General features: G+C 46.7%; 1 protein-coding gene across 1 annotated transcript; it reads left to right on the top strand.

Moving 5' to 3' along the window:
• The first annotated feature begins 423 nt into the window (after positions 1-423).
• On the top strand, positions 424-17,781 carry LOC146182417 (excitatory amino acid transporter-like). The gene is made up of 9 exons (XM_084575999.1): positions 424-538; positions 4,123-4,405; positions 5,040-5,086; positions 7,433-7,438; positions 9,834-10,105; positions 11,733-11,902; positions 12,716-12,910; positions 14,170-14,304; positions 17,359-17,781. Exons 1-9 carry the CDS (start codon positions 439-441, stop codon positions 17,504-17,506), a joined length of 1,356 nt encoding a protein of 451 aa, XP_084432125.1. The 5' UTR covers positions 424-438; the 3' UTR covers positions 17,507-17,781.
• The last annotated feature ends 1,869 nt before the right edge of the window (positions 17,782-19,650 follow it).

Here is a 19,650-nt window from a genome sequence, read left to right as displayed (position 1 = left end):
CGAAAGCTTATTTTCTCATAACCTTTTCGCACATCGGTGAGGCTCCCTGAGAACATCAAACACAGCAAGCACCCTTTGCGAACACAAAAGATTTTCCAGAACTATATTGATGTAAAGCATGTCTTATGTGTCACGCAGGTTGTCCCGAGTTTTAATTTTCTGTTTTGTCCTTGCCTCTGTACGCGGGTTTGGAAACCACAGGAGAACCGTGTGGAGGGCGGTACGGATGGCGGTGGCCCCAGCGCCGAAGATCCCCCGTGGAACACGGGAGGCCAGAACTTAGCCGCCTCGCACGAACGTGCACACCAACAGCAGAAAGGCCTGCCGTCACCATCTAATGGAGTACAGGGGGCTGGCAATGCAGCGGCTGCGCGTGTTGAAGAGGAACCTCCACAGCAGGTAGTGGAGGGCGTGTCCAGCAGGCTACTGCCACTGCTCATGGCTGCTGGCCTGGTGGGTGGAGCAGCACTCGGCTTTGGCATCCGGGCCACAGACAACCCGTGGACCAATCGGCAGGTCATGTACGTCGGCTTCCCTGGTGAGTTGTAATGGGACGCTGTCAAATTCTTACTAGCAGGAGTATTGTCAAATGTTTCGGCCACGTATATATCACCAGCAGCAAAACTGCCAGATGTTATTAACAGAATCAGTAAAGATAGTTATTGAATGCAGCGATACCCCCCATTCTCTCTCACCAAGGTGAGGTCAGGACCTGCAATCACAGAACGCCCAGTGGCAGTTATGTCAGCATAGCGTAAAAAACGCAGTTTCAGCCAGCAATCACCTGAACAGCTAAGCGTGCAATGCAAACTGTTGTAATATCACGCACCTCGAAAGGGCTTCCCAGCTAGATTTCGAACTATCCGAAACAAACGTCAAAATTTTCAACAGATTCAGGCAAGCGTTTGGCCAAATGCGAAGCATATGCGTTAGAACGCTGCGCTTCATTACGAGTTCGGTTCTACGGCTACATTTTCTCACTGGCAAAACCGTAGATTGGTGGCCTTAGAAAAAAATAAAAGGTATCTTAGATGCCTCCTGAGAGGAGAATGGCGAAAGCCTAGCCGTCCACTCCTAACATTTGCTTCTCGTAGTTAGCCTCTTATCGTCGTTCGGGCTGTTCCTGGCCCTACGGGGCTGGGACTGGTAGGTCAACGCCGCTTGCAGGGGGGCTAGCCTGCCACCAAATTTTTATCTGTTGTAGGCCGTCATTGCACCCGCCACCGCTTGGATGGTGGACGACGGCTGTTGCGGCGCGCGTCTTTCTCTCCCTCTTGTTTTTCTTTCTTCTCTATTTTCTCTCTTCTGTCTGCACGAGGCAGCGGAGGTGGCTCAGCTACAGAGGCAGTAGCGGGCCCGTGCATTTTCTTTTCCTTCTTCCTACAGCCACAACTTATTTGCGGTGCTACTTATAAATAGCCCCGCCGGGATGGTGCAGTGATAAGACGCCCGACTAATGTGCCGGCGTACCCGGGTTCGACCTCGACCTCGGCGGCTGCGTTTCGATGGAGGCGAAACGAAGAGGCGTCCGAGTGCTGTGCGATGTCAGCGCACGTTAAAGATCCCCGGGTGGTCGAAATTACTCCGTAGCCCTCTACTACCGATTCCCTTTCTCTCTTTTTACTTTCCCTCGCACCTTCCTCCCTCCCCTTACGGCACGGTTCAGGTGTCCACAGAGCAAGTGTGACAGATACTGCGTTTCCATTCCTGTGAACCAATTAATAATTCTCGCGCACGGGATTTCATTCAATGTGTCTAGAAAGACTTTAGCCTTAATAACGTGCTCTGTAATTTGGGGACCGTTTAGTACACCTCGCCAGCGCTGTATTCTGGATCCATTGCGCAAGCAAAGGGTGTTGATGACGGCGACATGCAATGCCCAGCTCTAGAGAAAGTCAATTAACGCGATATGTGAGAAGCAGCTCCAGTGGCATAGTGCTCTCGGGCAGTGGACAGTGAGGGTGATTTTCTCGCTGCCTCGGGATCGAAACCCAGTAACGGGGCAGTAACGATCATAATTGTTCTAATAATTCGAAAGCCTTTTTTCCTGATGTCACCACGGGGCTGTGGACAATGCGAGGCATCACAGCGTGCCCTCATGAACTGTCATCACCCATTACAAAATTAATTATTGAAGCAATAAAATAATTAAGAACGTAACTGGAAAGAATTTAAATTAATGCTTTTATCTTTTAGGTGCTAAAAATTCATAAATAATCAATTAGTTTATTTATTTATTTGGTTACTATAAGGGCTGTTGAGGCGTTACAAATAGCAGTGGTATTAACTACTTATACAAAAATTAGAACTAAGGAGAATTTTTTAACATAGGTGATGAAGAAGCTCAGATTTGAAAGCTTTGGGTTCGGAAATGGAGATGATGCAGGCGAGCAGGTGGTTCCAGTCTGAGCTGGTCTTGGGGAGGAAAGAGTAGAAATACTGATTAGTCCAGCAGTTTGGAACATTAACTTTAAAACGATGGTCAATGCGGGATGATATGTAACTCGGAGCAGTGAAAAGACTGTTTCAAGGATTCATTCTGTAATATATTTCGTGGAATGTGGAAAGTCGAGAAAAATGACGCTGCACCGAATGATCTGGGAGATCTAGGGATCTCTTCATGAGTGTGACACTAGATGAACGGGAGTAGGTCTTCAAAATAAAACTAGCTGAACGATTCTGAACAGATTCTAAGATATTAATAAGAGTCTTGATGTTAGGATTCCACACAGAAGACGCGTATTCCATCTTACTACGAGCGACCGTTTTATAGAGAAGTAGCTTTAAAGAAACCGGAGCAAGTGAAAAGTTACGGTGAAGGAAGCCAAGCATGCGATTAGCGTTGTTAAATGTTCGATATGCGTTTTCCATGAGAGGTCACTGCTGATCTGTACGCCAAGATACTTATATATACTGAAACAAAGTCTAAAGAAGAGCCATTAGGAGCGTTGAACAAATTAAAAAAAATTAGGTCATAGTAATAAATTATGTGTTAGTTACTCTATCAATCATTTGATTAAGTAATAATGAACTAATTATTTACTTACGGAAAATTTTAGATAAAAATTAATTAGTTAATTACAAATAATTATCGATGGCAGTTACAGGAATCAGTTACTGAATCGGTGACTCACTGTTGATAACGTGATCCCATGCGTGTCCAGACAAAACTAGGCCTGTACCATTGTGACGGATGTCGTATTGTGGGGCCGTGTTCGAGTTCCAGAGGCCGGCATACTCACAGAAAAGGCTGTTAGGCTGAGTGAAAGGCCTTGAGCTAGCACTGCAGATTCGAGACAAGATTTAATTCCGCCGACATGGTGATAGCTTCCAAACCTAAAATACCACTCTGTTACCGATCCCTAGATACATCCTATATTGAGCAACCAAAATTGTTGCAGAAAAGGAAGGCCGTAAGTCGTTGTTTGAAGAGGTGTAATAAGAACGATCCGAATGGCAGAGATCGCGCTTTAAGCAGTGCATGGTTTGTTCCGTGTCCTGTGTAGGTCCATGACATGATGTTTGGTTTGGTTTGTGGGGTTTACCTTCTCAAAGCGACTCAGGCTATGAGAGACGCTGTAGTGGAGGACTCTGAAAATTTCGACCCCCTGGGGTTCTTTAACGTGCACTGACATCGCACAGCGGGCGCCTTGGTTTTCGCCTCCAGCGAAAAGCGGTCGCCAAGACCGAGATTCGATCCCGCATTCTTGGGAACTGTAGTGCAGTCGAGCGCCGTAATCACTGAGCCACCCCGACAGGGCTTGATATAATGTGGAAAATATAATAGCGAGAGGCGGGCTAGTTGGTAACTAGTACTGGAATGCATCATGAAACCGCGCTTTGTTCTGTTGACTTCTTCCTTGTCCCTTGTCTTTTTGCGCGGTTTCATGATGCATTTTTATAATGTGGAGCTTGCATTTGCACACGCAGTTAGGAGTTTCTTATGTATGCGGCCTCTTCTATCGAATATTCATAGTCGCATGGTTCGTTGGAGTTATTTGGAGGACTCGCTACATGCCTGACAATGAGAACACAATGCCCCACTTCAAAAGAGTAGCCTTCGGCGTTGCTTGAAGTTGGTTTGAAGTTAGCTGCTACGATGATATGCTCGGCCGGGCGCAGGCGAGCTGTTCTCCCGCATGATGAGCGGGGTGTCGCTGCCCCTGATCAGTTCGAGCGTGGTGGCCGCTTTGGGCAGCAGTCGGCTGCCGGTCATTGGCCGCATCGGAATGTGCGCCCTGCTTCTGTCGCTGCTCTGCAAGTGCCTGGCGGCGGGCGGGGCCGTCGCACTAACCGTCTTCCTGACGCCCGGCAGCACTGTTCACCTCGAGGTAGAACCACCAAAGATCAAGCCTAGCGTGCGCACGTCACAGGCCGCCATGGACCGCCTGCTGGATCTCATCAGGTAAACTTCGCCGCTGCTGCTCCTCTTTTCTCGTTTTGAAAGCGGCACGGAGAACAACACCACTCAATGTTCCCCCTTTGTAAAAGTTGACTGGTTCATGCCTTGAGGCCGGTTTGTCGTTCTACTTCAGTCGATTCGAAGAGCGGCCCTGCCTCACGAACGTGATTCCACAACCCTTGAATTACGACATCGGACGGTGGTATGGCTGTATTTTCTTATCCCTAATTCTAGTGCACTCTTGAATGCAGTACGGCTGTCATAATAGGCCTAATTTTGAAAGATTAAAAGCTAGGAGGAGTTAACTGTTGGCGAACGTTAGTCGCACAGCGCCGCTATGTCTTCCTTTGGAAGGCATGCCTTTGACTTCCCTTGGTGCGTCTATCAGGCGACAGCCGGAGTAACAATTTATTTAAACCTTCTTTGTAATCTTTATTTAAATCTTCTTGCACGCTATTGAAATCTATATAATTTTATTTAAATCTTATATTTAAATCTATTTAACTGCTATTCAAATCTTCCTAGTGTGCTCATTTTTCACTTCTCACGTTTACAGCCGAGTGAGGAAACGAATACTTTCCGCTTCCGGTCAGTGGAAAGTGGATAACTGGTTGTGCCATGCTTTTTTCGATTTCAGAAACCTTTTCCCGTCCAATATAATTGAGGCGCACATGTACACAGTAAGTGATGTATTATTTCTTCCGCGCTTTTTTCAACAGAGCACTCTTTGCGTCTAAGCGCACTGTTTACAGCCTGTAGTCCAACACTGACGATACTGACGATTCTTTGGCGCGATTTCAGCTCGTCACCACGGACGAAACGCTCAGCGGCACGAAGCACTCGAGCCGGAGCGGTGAGCGCAATTGTAAGAGGTCGGAAGAGAGTTGGTAGCGAGTGCATCATCTGTGTGAACGCCTTGGTTTAATTCTGTGTGTGTGTGTGTGTGTGTGTGTGTGTGTGTGTGTGTGTGTGTGTGTGTGTGTGTGTGTGTGTGTGTGTGTGTGTGTGTGTGTGTGTGTGTGTGTGTGTGTGTGTGTGTGTGTGTGTGTGTGTGTGTGTGTGTGTGTGTGTGTGTGTGTGTGTGTGTGTGTGTGTGTGTGTGTGTGTGTGCGTGTGCGTGTGCGTGTGTGTGTGTGTGTGTGTGTGTGTGTAACCATGCAGCGCCGAGGTCGTCGGAGTAGATACATTCGTTATAACTTTCGCGAAGTACCTTCTTCTCTTAAACTTCTACTTTACAAGACACTAGTATTACTTAGACTAGAGTATGCAGTATCAATGTGGAATCCTTACCAGCAGAACGTAACTGGAAATGGTCCAAAATAACCTCTATAATTATAACAGAGTAGCAAGCGTATCCAGTATAAAAGCCAGCTTCGGTCTGTCACCCCTCGCATTTCGTCGCAAAACACTTCGTATTTTTCATAAAATTTTTCCTCATTCTCACCCGCGCGAAGAACTTACTTCACCCCCACAGTACGTTTCAGCCCGGATGGATCACGCCCACAAAGTTGAAGTACCATTGTAGAGAACAAAAACCTACTTCCATTCATTTTTACCCTGTACATCCGACGAGTGGAATCACCTTCCGGCATCACTGGCACTAACTAAACACCGTTTATTTCAAGAATGCCTTATCTAAAATGTATAACCAGCAACATTTTGTAACTATGCTCATGTGCTTATGTTTTGTTTCTCTATAACCACTCCACTCTGTAATGCCGTATGGCCCTGAGGGTATTTTAAAATAAATAAATAAATGATTAAATAAATAAATAAATCACAGCTCGTTTACCTTCCCCCAAGCCTATATGAGCCCACCATACCCCTGCTGAAAATTTGGGTGCGAGCCGACCACATAGAAATATTGGAATATGAAATCCACATCCTGTAGGAAAGTATATGGAAATGCATGCTTTTCATGTCTTTTCCACGACATTTACGTATATTTCTGTATGCTGATACGGAGTCCCTATATTTTCTGTGTGCGTAGTGCACATACTCCACATCCATACGTTCCGTACTCCATACGCTCTATATGAAGCGCATGGAATAATTGGGTTGATCACATGAAAAGTTTCACAAGGAAAAGAATTTCGCCAACGTGGGCTCACGGGGGCCTACTTAGAGTGCGCGATCACACTCCTGGATGGAGATGACAGTAATTAGATATAATGTAATGATATTACAGCAACGTAATTTCAGCAATGTACCTATCGGGAAACTTAGTAATCTACTGAAAATTTCAGTGAATCGGATTTCGTAGCAAAAAAAAATTAACTGTATGCACTTTCGAAATACCTATTAGAAGGACACCTCTGCTTTTTGATATCACTAAAACATTCAGGTCTAGCTTTCCTGATCGATTGCCTCGAATGTAAAGGTTAGCAGCCGCGGAGTACCTGGGCCGGCCACCAAGCTAGCAAAGTTGCCCATGTATGGAGAATAGGTGCAGAGGTCTGAGGCGTTTCGTTTACGCCGAGTACAACGCACTGGACTATAATTTATGGCACTGCGTGTCCGTTCCAACACGATAGCAACGCATACACGCACTTCACGCAATTTTACTTGTACTCAAGGCTTGAAAAGCTTCTTACCATGTACAAGAGCACAAGAGAAAGAAATTACACAGTATACTGCCTCGTATTTCTTGGTAAATGTGGAAAACTATAAAAGCTAATCTAAAACCGACTGAATTCCTTTTTCATAATAATTATCAGTGTAATGACATCACCTTCAAGCACAGTAATTGGCAATATGAGTTGTTTACTTCTGAATAATACATTTGAGGTTCATATATCGCGACACGTTCCAGAGAGCTCCAGCTAGCCATTCAACGCGGATAAATGCGTATCGATCAAAAAGCTAACGTTATAAGTTTCGAATAGGCATATTACGTCCTCACCATTTTATATGGTTGAAATATTCTGCAGCCCCCACAATGGTATGACTTTGTATACATCAACTTTGTTATACGCGCTTCCCCAGGAGTGTCACGGCAGCTTTCAGCGCACAGTTGCATTGACGTAATAGATACTTGTAGTTTAGCGCTGCCGCTTACCGCGACCGTCTATCGCTACCGCGCACCGTCAGCACTGCACGCACTGATTGATCCCCGTGTATAAGGAGCCTACATGTTTCGCCGCGGCGCCCGGCGAAACATGTAGGCTCCCTAGGGCGCAGCGCCTCTAAAAACGACCGCACAGCGGCCTTTAAGCAGACGGCATTTGAACCCCATTTTTCTTTTTTCTGAATTCATTAATTACAATTCATTAACTCGTCATTCTATCATACAACAATTAATCATCAATCACTAGAACCACAAATTACCATAATACGATTTTTTACGCGGCCCCCGATTATTTCCAGCACATGGTTCAGACTACAACTACTACTACTATTTCTACTATGCCGACAGCTTTTCTACCGAATGAGATGTATAAAATGCATCACTTAATATTTACCGCAGTGCGCAAATATTTCATGCAGATAGCAGCGAAGAAAAAATCAGACCGCCGCAACGTACGAGCGCCAATGCTCTCCATGCTGAGCGCCCGGCCACGCCGGTTCAGTTGGGGACCAAAATGGCGCCGCTAGCTCATCTGGCAACACTGGTCTTTAGCGGGCGGCGGCAGGTGCCCCCACAAAGGATGACACCACCCTAAGCCGGGCGCCGCGGCGAAACATGTAGACTCTCTAAATTTGACAAGAACGTGGCGCCATCTGTCGCCATCGGGGTGATCTGCGCATGCGTACTGACGCTCGCGCGGTATCGGTAGGCGGTAGCGGTAGAGAAAACCTGTTGTTGTGGCTGTATGAAGAAGGGGGTGGCGCAGTGGTTACGGAGCTCGACTACTGTTCCCAAGGACGCGGGATCGAACCGCGGCCTCGGCGGCCGCTTTTTCATGAAGGCGAAAAGCAAGGCGCCCGTGTGCTGTGCGAAATCAGTGCACGTTAAAGAACCCCAGATGGGCGAAATTTCCGGAGTCTACTACGGCGTCGCTCATAGCCTGAGTCGCTTTGAGACGTTAAACCCCACAAACCAAACCAAACCAAAAAGAAAATGCACGGACCTGCTGCTGGCTCTGTAGCTGAGCCACCTCCGCTGCCTCGTGCAGACAGAATAGAAAAAAGATGGAGAGAAAGACGCGAACCGCAACAACAGCCGTCGTCCACCACCGAAACGGTGGCGGGTGCAATGACGGCCTACAACAGATTCGGTGGTAGGCTAGCCCCCGCTAGAATACCGTACCCCCGCCGCAGGCGGCGGTGACCCACCTGGCCCAGCCCCACCAGAGCCAGGATCAGCCACTCTTCACCACCTCAACACGCGGAAATATCACCGGTGGAGGAAGGAGGAAAAATTAGCAGCGCCAGGCAGCGCCTCCAAGGACAAGACCAAAAGAGAAACCCGAAACAAACAACCAACAAGATGGTGGCATATCTCTGTATCAAAATGCGGCAGTCGTGATTGTAAAAGTCTCTAATATGAGGGTGTCTTATGCATAAAGTGAGAACGGGAGCTTTGAAGGGAGTTTAAACACTGAAAGACACAAAATACAAGTGAGCGTGGCGTTCAGACAAACATTTTTAAGACACAGACAGTAACCGGACGCACAGAGGCCGAATTAAAATTCCCAGTGCATTGAAGAATCTTCAGTGGAGAAATACGAAAGCTTGAGCGTTTCTGCTGCACACCGTGCATGGCACGCTCCTTGTCGAACACAACCACCATTCCGTCAAGACATCACATTTCCCCGGCGTTCTATAATTGGTTTACAGGAAAGGAATGGCGGCGTACCTGTCACTCGCGATATCTCGCTGACACATCTCGCCGAGGCGAGATTTTTACACTCATTACACACTTTCTGATCACTATCACGCATATATATGACTCATTAGGTCATAAACACATCCACTTTCGGTTGGTGATGTTACATCCATTGGACGTCGACATTAGCCGTATGTGTTTCGACGTATGATCGGTTTATTACAATAGTAATAATTGGTTCACAGGAAGGGAAAGAGCAGTATCTGACACACTTGTTTCTGTGGACACCTGCACCACGCCGCAGGATGAAGGGAGGAAGGTGGGAGTGAAAGTGGAAAGGGAGAAAGAGGAGTCGTAGTGGAGGGCTACGGAGTAATTTCAACCACCAGTGGATCTTTAACGTGCGCTGACATCGCACAGCCCACGGACGCCTCTTCGTTTCGTCTCCATCGAAACGCAGCCGCCGAGGTCGGGGTCGAACCCAGGAATGATCGGTTTCACTTTTACATTTTGGCTCTAATTAGTTGACTAGTCATCCTATTGGCATATTTTCTTTCTTCAGCATCCTCACAAAATCCTCTATCAATCACTACCATTCGTGTGATCCTACAGACACGTTCTGTACACGCCACCTTTAGTGAAAGCGCTCTGCGGGCACCGCAGATGACGGCTCGACATCTCCGGGGACCGGGTCAGGCCATGGCGGTCCTACGCTAGGCGTCTCCCCCACCGCCAACCAGGTGGGCATCCTGAGCTTCAGCATTCTGCTGGGCCTGGTGCTGGCCGCCTTCCGCGACGACCAGAACGTGTTGCTCAACGTTTTCGTCAGCCTCAGCAACACCATCATGACGGCCACGCACATGCTGCTCTGGTTCGCTCCTGTTGGACTGTGCTCAACCAGCATGGCGCTCGTGCTCGGCGCCAGGGACTTGCAGGTGATAGATCTTCGTTTTTCTCATATTAGCTTAGTATTTAAGTCACTCTTCGATCAGCATAATTATTTTGGAAGCCATAGCCGCAGGGTTAGGCCCCAATCAGCAGAAAATCTGGCGTTGGAGCTGATGGCATTGTAAGCGAGCTATCGTCTTGATTGTGGAACACAAATAAAGGTATTATTATTATTATTATTATTATTATTATTATTATTATTATTATTATTATTATTATTATTATTATTATTATTATTATTATTATTATTATTATTATTATTATTATTATTATTGCATTCATCAAATTGCCCTTGTCATTGTTCGCCGGTTCCCTGTGTTGAAATCGTGAAATATATGGGAATATTTCTAGATTGTGACCTCACTTGGCGATCTTATCTTTCTTATATATGTAAAAAGCTGAGAACGGCATCTGTCCTTTTGTACACTATGTAATTATATATATAGAAGAGACATCTGGGCGAGTTGGTAAGGTGACATGATGAATAAACAGCGCTACAGACTAGGACGGAGATCAAGAAGCAAACATCTTCGTCCTAGTCTGTAGCGCTGTTTATTCACCATGAAGTTATATATGCTTGCATCTGTTAGAAGATCCAGGTAGAACGAGAGGAAGGAGGTGGTTTTCACGGTATGAAGGAGCACTGAACAAGGGTAAAGGAGGGACGCCTGGCTCGACCTGCGCACTGAAGCGTCCCCCTTTACCCTTGTTCAGTGCTCCTTCATACTGTATCTGTTAGAAGGATGATACATCATTTTTTAGGCTACTCTGTGTTGCACTATGACATTTTTGTTTTCAGTTGTGCTGAATTTTGGAAAACGAGGGTAAAAAATCTGTTAAAAAGTGTGGCGTACAATACTTCCTTGGTAAAAGGAGACGACTTGTTCCAGAAATTTTGCTTTCCTAAATTTGACATGGTGTTTCTGCAATATGCTGTTGTCATGAATATGTGGACTCAGCAGTTCACATTTTAACGTGTTTGCTTAAATAACTTACGTGCCACCTACCTTTATGCACTGCCTACCCCGCCCACCAGTACGGTGTAAGCTGTTTTTATGTCCTCGCAATATTTAACAGACTACCCGACGAGATACGGGAATTCTTTCTGTGGATTTTGATTACTCAGAAAGGTTGTAGACAATTTCCCTTTCTTTTGCTTGCCCTCATCTTTTGTTTCCTATACAGTACTATTTTGGATATTCCTCCTTTTCTCTTCGGCCTGCAGCCTTTCTAACGGCTGTATAGTTAGTTAAAAAGTGTCCTATCGTCTACCTAACTTGTTTTCTTCTTCGAGTTATTTTATTTTGATATTTTCTTACACACATATCTCTTTGTCAGAAAACACAAATTATCGCCGCCTGCTGCCGGGCTTTGCCCAGCATGCTCGGGAATGTTCATGTATGCGCTGCTTTGAGATATAAACTGGGGATCCATAACGTGCACTGGCATCGTACAGTATACATGAACTTTCGCCTCCATCGAAACGCAGCGCACCGGCGGTCGAACCAGGGAACTAAGATGCTAGAGCGCTCGCTCACCATTATTCGATTCCCATAAATTAAAAGCCGAAGTGTTTGTAAGGTTCTTGTCGCTGCTACTCTCGCACTGCACCAGGCTCTGGTCGGGGACCTCTCCATGTACGTGATGGCTTTCGTGGCGGCTATCGCCCTGCACAGTCTGGTCCTGCTGCCGGCGCTCTACCTGCTTCTCACGCGACGCCATCTGGGTCCGTTCTACCGAATCATGGTCTATCCTGTCTCGGTGGCTCTCGGAACGTCCTCCAGGTATACGAGGTAGCGCTGTACGTGAAAGGAATGCGCATTTGCTCCTAGGTTAATTAGCCCTGCTCGATAACGAGACCGGCTTGTTGGTGCGTTATGCATGTTTAGGGTGTTCGTTTCCGGGTTTTATATTTTTATATATTCAGGGGGTAAAATTGGGTGCTTTTATTTTTCAATTTGATAAGAGGAGGATATCTGGTTTTTCGTGGAAAAACTGCTAAATTCGGGTTTTTCGGATTAAATAATCAAGTTGTCATAATTCATTTTTTTTTTATCAGGGACTGCTTCCTGTTGGTAAGTAGGGCCAAATCAGAGTTCTCAGCAAAATATAGATCCCGTTTTTCCTTAGTAATTCTTTGTGTACAACCGCCTATCGCCTGAGTGCTTACTATAGTGCTGTGTAGTCCGGTTGGTACAGTCGTTTTTCCAGAATCTGGTTTTACACGATTCATGTTGGCTAATCTACATGATTCATATTGAAAAAAAAAATCGGGTTTTCTTAATTTTTCAGGAACATTTTTCGTGTGCAAAAATCAGGCTTTATAAAATCGAAAACGAACATCCCTTGTACCATGCTCAACCACGAGTCGAAAGACACAGCTTCTTCTTTGTTACCTTTCTTTGTCCGAGTGTCATTCCCGTTTTTTTATCCAACGATTCTAACTCAGCTTTTCAGTTTTAAACGATTTGTATTTCAATTAAATAACTCTGCGGCCAGTTCACCGACGATTCTAACTCAGCTGGTGATGATCGCAGCTAGTTGCAACTTTTCATTCTTAAACGATTTGTATTTCAATTAAATAACTCTGCGGCCAGTTCAGCGACTGTTCCGACCGTCATCGTGGCGTTGGAGGAAGGCCTTCATATGGATCCCCGGCTGGCTCGGTTGCTGGCCCCCGTCGGCGCCACGGTGAACATGGATGGCAGCACCATCTACCTGACCGTCACCTTGCTGTTCCTCGCCCAGAAGAACGCCATTGCATTCACAGCGGGACAGTACCTGACCGTTGGGTGAGAAGCAGCACACGGAATGCCTATGTATACCCGGCACTTGCAGAGATCCGCATTGCGGTGATTTCTTTTTTTTTTTCATAATTTTGTCTTAAAGGGTCTCTTAAATGCTACTTGGCGGTAAAATTCTAATACAAGAAATCCATAGAGGCGGTCTTTCTGAGTATTCGACTCAAATTTGAAAACCCTGCGTGGAGCCGACAATTTGCAAATGTTTAAAATGCGCTCCCGGTGACCTCTCGCAGCCGATTGAGGCAGTACAACTCCGCGCGCAAACTTCCTCAATGACGTCACTGTGACCTGGTGGGCGCGCCCTCTCATAGGACTCTCCAAAGTTATGCGGGCGGGACAGGGCGTGGTGAGGCGCCACCAAGACTTGCTTTATTTTTCTCTCATCCGCTGGCATTGGTCGAGTTGAGAGGGGAGAGGGGGCGCATTATTTTTGACCGCTCATACGTTCGGTGCTGATACAGCTAACTTTATTTGAGCTGCGCACAGGATTGACGATTTATTTATTACTTATGCGCGTTTTATAATTTTAGCAAATAGCTTCTCATGGGCTCTTTAACAGAGCGTTCGCTTATCCGAGACCCTCTTTTGCTGAAATCTTTCGTGTCCGGCCAGTGAATAAGAAAAACATTAACTTTCATTTTCTGCTTCCAAAAAGCGATGAGCCAAAGAACAGCTTTAATAAGGCAGATTAGGCAATTTTCAATGCAGTATTTTTACTGACACGTTGCTGCTGCCAAGGCCGGCGTTCCTCAGAGCAGACTCGAGCTTCTTCCTTTGTCGTCTTTGTCATCGTTAATTCCAACTATCCATCCTACACAGCTAAAAACAAAGGTTTTCACTGTCGTCCAAGACGGTGAACTGACAGAGGTAGCTAGCTGGCAGGGATGGAAAACGCATCTGTTTTCAGGTCAGGTTTTTACATCCTGAGGGACGTACATTATGCAACTACCTCTCACCATACAAGCAGAAATTCTGTCAAAGGGAAATGTCACAGAATTAGACGACGCACGAAGTTTGTGTAGCAATGATACCCTAAAATGTGCACACAGTTGAATGCAATTATGCCGAAATATTTTGCGCAATAACTCCCAAACCGCTTCCCCAAGTTTGCCGCCAACAAAGCTTTAACATCAGCGCTGCTCAAGCATCGTGTGTGCATATACAGACTTATGTCACGCGTATTTTGCGCAAAATCGTTACATAGCGTTCATGCTACAGCCCACCGTTGTACTGTGCACTGGACGCAGGCTGCTGTGCGGACTGGCCAGTCTGAGCACGGGTTCTTCGCGTGAGGCCAGCATCTGGGTGCTGGTGTACCTGATGCACGCTTTGGACATCCCGGTCGATGACATTGAGATCATCTTCTACGCCGACTGGATCATGTGAGAAGCCCATTCGCTGACTCTTCCTCGCGAGCGATGCAGTGTATACGATGTAGGGGATGCAACCCGTGCCGTCGAATGAAAATGCGACAGCCGATCTGTAAGTTGCGACTTGTGGGGTGTAGTAACCCTCCAAATGTGACCAGTCTAGTGGGAAGACGCGACTTGAATGGCCACATTGGCGCTGTTATCGGCCCTTCGGGCTTTTAACTAAATGCAAAGAGAAGAACGCTACCGCCCTAAAAATATTCCAGCAAGGCTTAGTTTTAGCTAGTTGGAGGCGGTCCTCTCTTTCGCATGTTCTCGCCCTCGCTTTCTTGCGTCTTTGTATTTCATTAATCATTCCTAAACTCGCTTATGACTAGCAGCTTACCGGTATCGCTCAAGAGGAAAGTATACAACAGTTGCATCTTGCCTGTACTCACCTATGGGGCTGAAACCTGGAGGCTAACCAAGAGAGTTCTTAAGTTGAGGACTACCCAGAGGGCTACGGAACGAAAAATGGTAGGGGTATAACATTAAGAGATAGAAAGCGTGCAGAGTGGGTCAGAGAAATAACTCAAGTTACCGACATTCTAGTAGAAATTAAGAAGAAGAAATGGACATGGGCAGGACATGTAGTGCGAAGAGAGGATAACCGATGGTCGCTGAGGGTAACAAACTGGATTCCTAGGGAAGGAAAGCGCAGCAGGGGGCGGCAGAAAGTTAGGCGTGCGGATGAGGTTAAGAAGTTCGCAGGGGTCAAGTGGATGCAGCTAGCACAGAACCGGGTTAAGTGGAGAAATATGGCAGAGGCCTTCGCCCTGCAGTGGGTATAATCAGGCTGATGATGATAATGATGATGATGATGATGATGATGATGAAACTCGCTTATCTGTGGCTGCAGATAAGAATGAACGGGAGTAACTGCTGCGTCCATGTTGCCACATAAACAAATGAATTGTACATGTGCATGATCTGAATTGTACATGTCAACAATCACACGATAAATTCTGCTGTCAGTGCACCGTAACCATGATGTAGCTTCCATACTAATAACCCGCCTTATCAAATGTGTACTTCCCAACTTACGGCGCCCTTTTTAATTCCTACCAGGCTAATTGGCGCTTCTGAGCCGAATCAAATCCAAACAAACAATTTCGTTCTGCCTAATTACAGTTAACAATACCAGCATACCAGCATATCGAACCCGGTAACACCGCCTATCCGGCGCAGTCGGTCTCCCAAGTAAGCTAGCCAGGAAAGCAAACAAATCAGACGGTAGGGCGATAGCAAAGTGATCAATAACTCGAAGTGGCAACGGTGGTGTTCTATAGTTTCGAGGAATCCTTCAAGCTGGAGGAGATTTCTAATTACCCAGCTGTTTACCCATTAGCGTTTCTTTTGTAGACATATGACTGCGCTTGGGCGGATGCTAAATGAGTAATTACTTCCTTGTTACAGAAATACATCAGCGTAAACCACACGAAAACCCTCACTAACGTATTAATAATGGAATGAGTCTTATGCGCTTATTAGCTTTAGTATTAGCTGTAGGGATAGAGTCTTATCCCTTATTAGCTGTAGCCTATCACGTTTCCCGTACGTCTGATCGGTCATGTACTGCCCTCTCAATCTCGCACCCTGCACTCAGCCAACGGGCTGTCCATTCTTCATGGGCGCGTAAGATGGCATCGACATTGCCTCAGGGAAGCACGTATTTCTCAATATCGATGAAGATAAACATGAGGCACTGTAAAATTGCTCAAGGGAACAGGGAAGGCGTCATTGCCATGCTTTTCCTTGACTTCATTTGCATAGCGGTGCAGCTGTCAGGGCTACACATTCACCGGTGGAGCGGAATCCACGTTGCCGATGTCGCAACACGGAGTACCGTGAGGAAGAACAGGGGAGGGAAAGAACGGTTGCAGCGCACCGCCCCGGCTGGTTCTTACCGTGAACAATCGTACGGGGCAGCAAGTGAAGCACGCCTACCCTACAGGCTAGACCATCCCACAACCCTATATACTCTACAATCCTGCTTAAAATTACTAAGCCCTCCGAATGGGAAATTTCGCAAAACAACGACAGGCTTTTTTTTTTCCTGGTTCTCCACTTCAAACGTGGTACATGGGAGAAATAGAGCCACGAAAACGATGAAACATGTTGCAAAGAGGTATGTAACAAGAGTAGGCTTAAAACGCTGTATGGTATTTCACTACGGTGTCAGCAGTGTATACCACTCCTACATATGTCGTTCGACTGAACACCCGATTATGGTACTTTAAATTCTCATTGACAAGAAAACTAACTCGCGAACAATCATCATCATCATCATCATCACCCGGACTATACCACTGCAGGGTGAAGGCCTCTCCCATATTCCTCCAATTAGCCCGGTCCTGTGCTAGCTGCATCCACTTGGCTTCTTAACCTCATCCGCACACCTAAGTTTCTGCCGTCCCCTACTACGCTTTCTTTCCCTTGGAATCGTTTGTTACCCTCAGTGACCATCGGTTATCCTTTCTTCGCGCTACATGTCCTGCCTATGGCAATCTTGCAATTAACTATGGGCAATCTTGTGGCGTGTGTACGACTTGAGTGAAAAGTAAACAAAATCAGGTTTTGCTCTTGACCAAGGACGATTTAACAACAGACTACCATCTGTCACGTTGGAATTTGACAGAATCAAGTCTTACTAATAACCAGAGAAGAATTCACAACGGATATATCTTCATTTATTTGACCACAATATCCTTCATGCATCACGACATTTCTTTGTGTGCCCCGATCGTAATAAACGTCGCAAAAATGAATACAGAATAAGTTCTTGCTATTGACCAAAAAGGAATTAACGAACTACTATTATCTAGCTGTCACGGAGGAAATATGTATTGTTCTAGCAAATTTTTATCCTGACTGGAGTTTCAAACGTCCTAATAGGGAGCAAATCTTTCATCCAGACTGTAAAGACATTTAGTCTAATAGGAGTGTTGTGATTCGCTTTGCGGCTAAATGTGAGCCATGTGGTATCACTGCTAAGGCTTTTCCGCTCATTGTCCCAACCGGCTACAGGAATCGGCTGTCGACGGCGGTGAACGTGTTGGGCGACGCCGTCGTGGCCAGCGGCACGCAGGTTTTGTGCAGGTCCGCGCTGGCGCGCAGCAAGGAGCCAGCAGAATCATCCGCCCGAGAGGATGACGCCATCGGCGACCCTCGGTGACGACCGCCTTCCCCTGCGCTGGCTGGAGCCTAATTGCTGTCACGAGACAGCCTTTCACTTTTGTTTTGGTGCGATATGTACATAAGACAATAAACCTATATGTCAATCATATGAATAAACGAAAGTCAACTACTAGCATCACCACAAGTAGATACAAAACTATGGATGAGGAGAGGCACTGACGAATAGCAGTGCCTACTAATGCGCTGCGATGCGACGCCGCTGGCCGCCATGTTTCTGGTGCACGTAGCAGACGAAACAGTACTCCAGTGTAGTCGTGGGCAATGCTACTAGTAGCTGTACATGTGTTTAAGGCGAAAGTCTTAATATTTTGTGTCGCCAAAATCCGAGCCAAATGTGTCCGTAAATGCTGAAGCAAGAACTGCCTGCGCGAACAAGCGACATGCTGCGTCATTCCTTCCCTATAATCAAATTTAATAATTGGTTCAAGGAAATGAAACGCGCAGTATCTGCCATATTTGCTCTGTGGACACCTGAACTGGGTCGTAAGGGAAGGGAGCTATTGTCTCGTATTCCATCTCGCACTTCACAGATTTCCTATCTGCTTTCACTTTGTCAGCCAATTTTACACTCAGAACTATTATATTTACTAACAAATAGTTTATCCAAGTAGTTTTTGTCTCGTACAATTCACTGCCCTTGCCTTAGCCTTTCTACCATACCGGGTATGTGCCAGTTATTTTTTAGGCCAACTAACCAACCCTCCGCAGAAGACACACCCTGCATGAGAATAAATACGATATGACGATTTGTTCCGGGATATAAACTAGAAACTAAGCGGGCAAACCAATCATTAGTACTGACTTTGCAGCAGAAAATTCACCCATATTGAAAAGCTGTCAGCCGTTGCAGCCGCCGCAGCACTTGTTCAGGTTTATTCGTGGATTACTCACGCGGAATTCTGGTAGAGCAGCAAGCTTGGTTGTCTTCGGGCCAAGGCTCTTCCATCCATAACGAAAGTACAGTCGAGCGCGATTTCAAGGTTATCGCGCGAACTTCGACCGGGAACATGAACAGCGTCATGGGCCAGAATTCTCTGCCGAGGCGAGGGGGATATCAAGCCAGCTTCCCTCACTCTTTTTGTTGTTCCTTCAGCAGCCGTCACTCCCTGTTGGGACATCACTTCCTTTTTTTTCTTTTGGTTCTGCGAACAGGCAGTGATCGTTGTGCGCACGACGTATTCTTCGGTATTATCTGAAATTGGACACTTTATCGCAACAAATGGAAAGCTTAGAATAGAGAGAAATGGCGGTGAGTTTGTTGGGAGGGGGGGGGGGGGGGGGGATGGTTGTTGTATGGAACAGCGAACGAGGGAGAGAATAGTGCGAAATCATGATTTTTCCTGTTCCAAACCCGGCCGCCAGGTGCCTGGAGTGCTAAGCTGGTCGAAATCGCGCTCGACTGTACAATAAGCCAACGACTAAGCATAGAGAAAGAGACTGGCAAAGAGCGGACACTCGGCGAAAACTGGCCCCAGGAAATGACGCGCGACTTGTTGCGCTGCCGCCGATTGATGGATGGAGGCACCAGCGCGGACATGCGCAGATGCGCGCGCGACGGCACTAGCTGCAGTGGTAGCCCGCCGGAACAGACGACAGAAAGTCGGCGAAGGGAGCGTGTCTGCTCGTGCCTCGCCGCGCCTGTGCGGCACAGACCGCATATTTTTATCTCTCGTGGGCTGCTACGCGGAACGACTGCGATTTGGAACGACGTCAAGGTGAGCAACGTTTTTTGAACTACGCTGCATTTGAAGCAGTTTACTATGACCATGCCGGCCGGTGCCAATTAAGTTGCGCAGCTCGTGAACAGGCGCGCCGGCTGTTCAGGCGCAGTTCGTGACGCCCCGGCAGTTTCCAACCGCGGCGAGGTTTAATATGTTGTGTTCCTGCAAAACTGAGCTGCATTTGGAACAGTTTATCTCAGCACGCTGGACAAAGTGGCATGTGAAGGCACCAAGGCACGCCGTTGCGCCAACATTGCGTATTAGCCGGCCTGTGCGGCCAGGCCTGACGCGGTTCGCCGAACGGCTAGTTTTCCCAAGTGTCGCGTTTAACAGGGCGACGGTAAGGTGAGAAATGTTGCATTCTCGACTTTCTTGTCAGACTGTGCAGTATTTCAGGCAG

The sequence above is a fragment of the Amblyomma maculatum genome, chromosome 8 (genome assembly GCF_055883805.1).
Source record: "Amblyomma maculatum isolate TAMU_Amacu chromosome 8, ASM5588380v1, whole genome shotgun sequence".
Classification (NCBI taxonomy): Eukaryota; Metazoa; Arthropoda; class Arachnida; order Ixodida; family Ixodidae; genus Amblyomma; species Amblyomma maculatum.
The sequence above is the reverse complement of the archived record's forward strand: the minus strand, read 5'-3'. Positions and strand labels throughout refer to the sequence as shown.

What these genes read in the sequence shown, in the direction of transcription:
- LOC146182417 (XM_084575999.1), top strand. Translation starts at nt 439, where the DNA reads ATGGCTGCTGGCCTGGTGGGTGGAGCAGCACTCGGCTTTGGCATCCGG. An exon ending in GCTCTCGGAACGTCCTCCAG is followed by an intron (nt 11,903 to 12,715) that starts GTATACGAGGTA and finishes CTCTGCGGCCAG; the next exon opens with TTCAGCGACTGTTCCGACCG. An exon ending in TTCTACGCCGACTGGATCAT is followed by an intron (nt 14,305 to 17,358) that starts GTGAGAAGCCCA and finishes AACCGGCTACAG; the next exon opens with GAATCGGCTGTCGACGGCGG.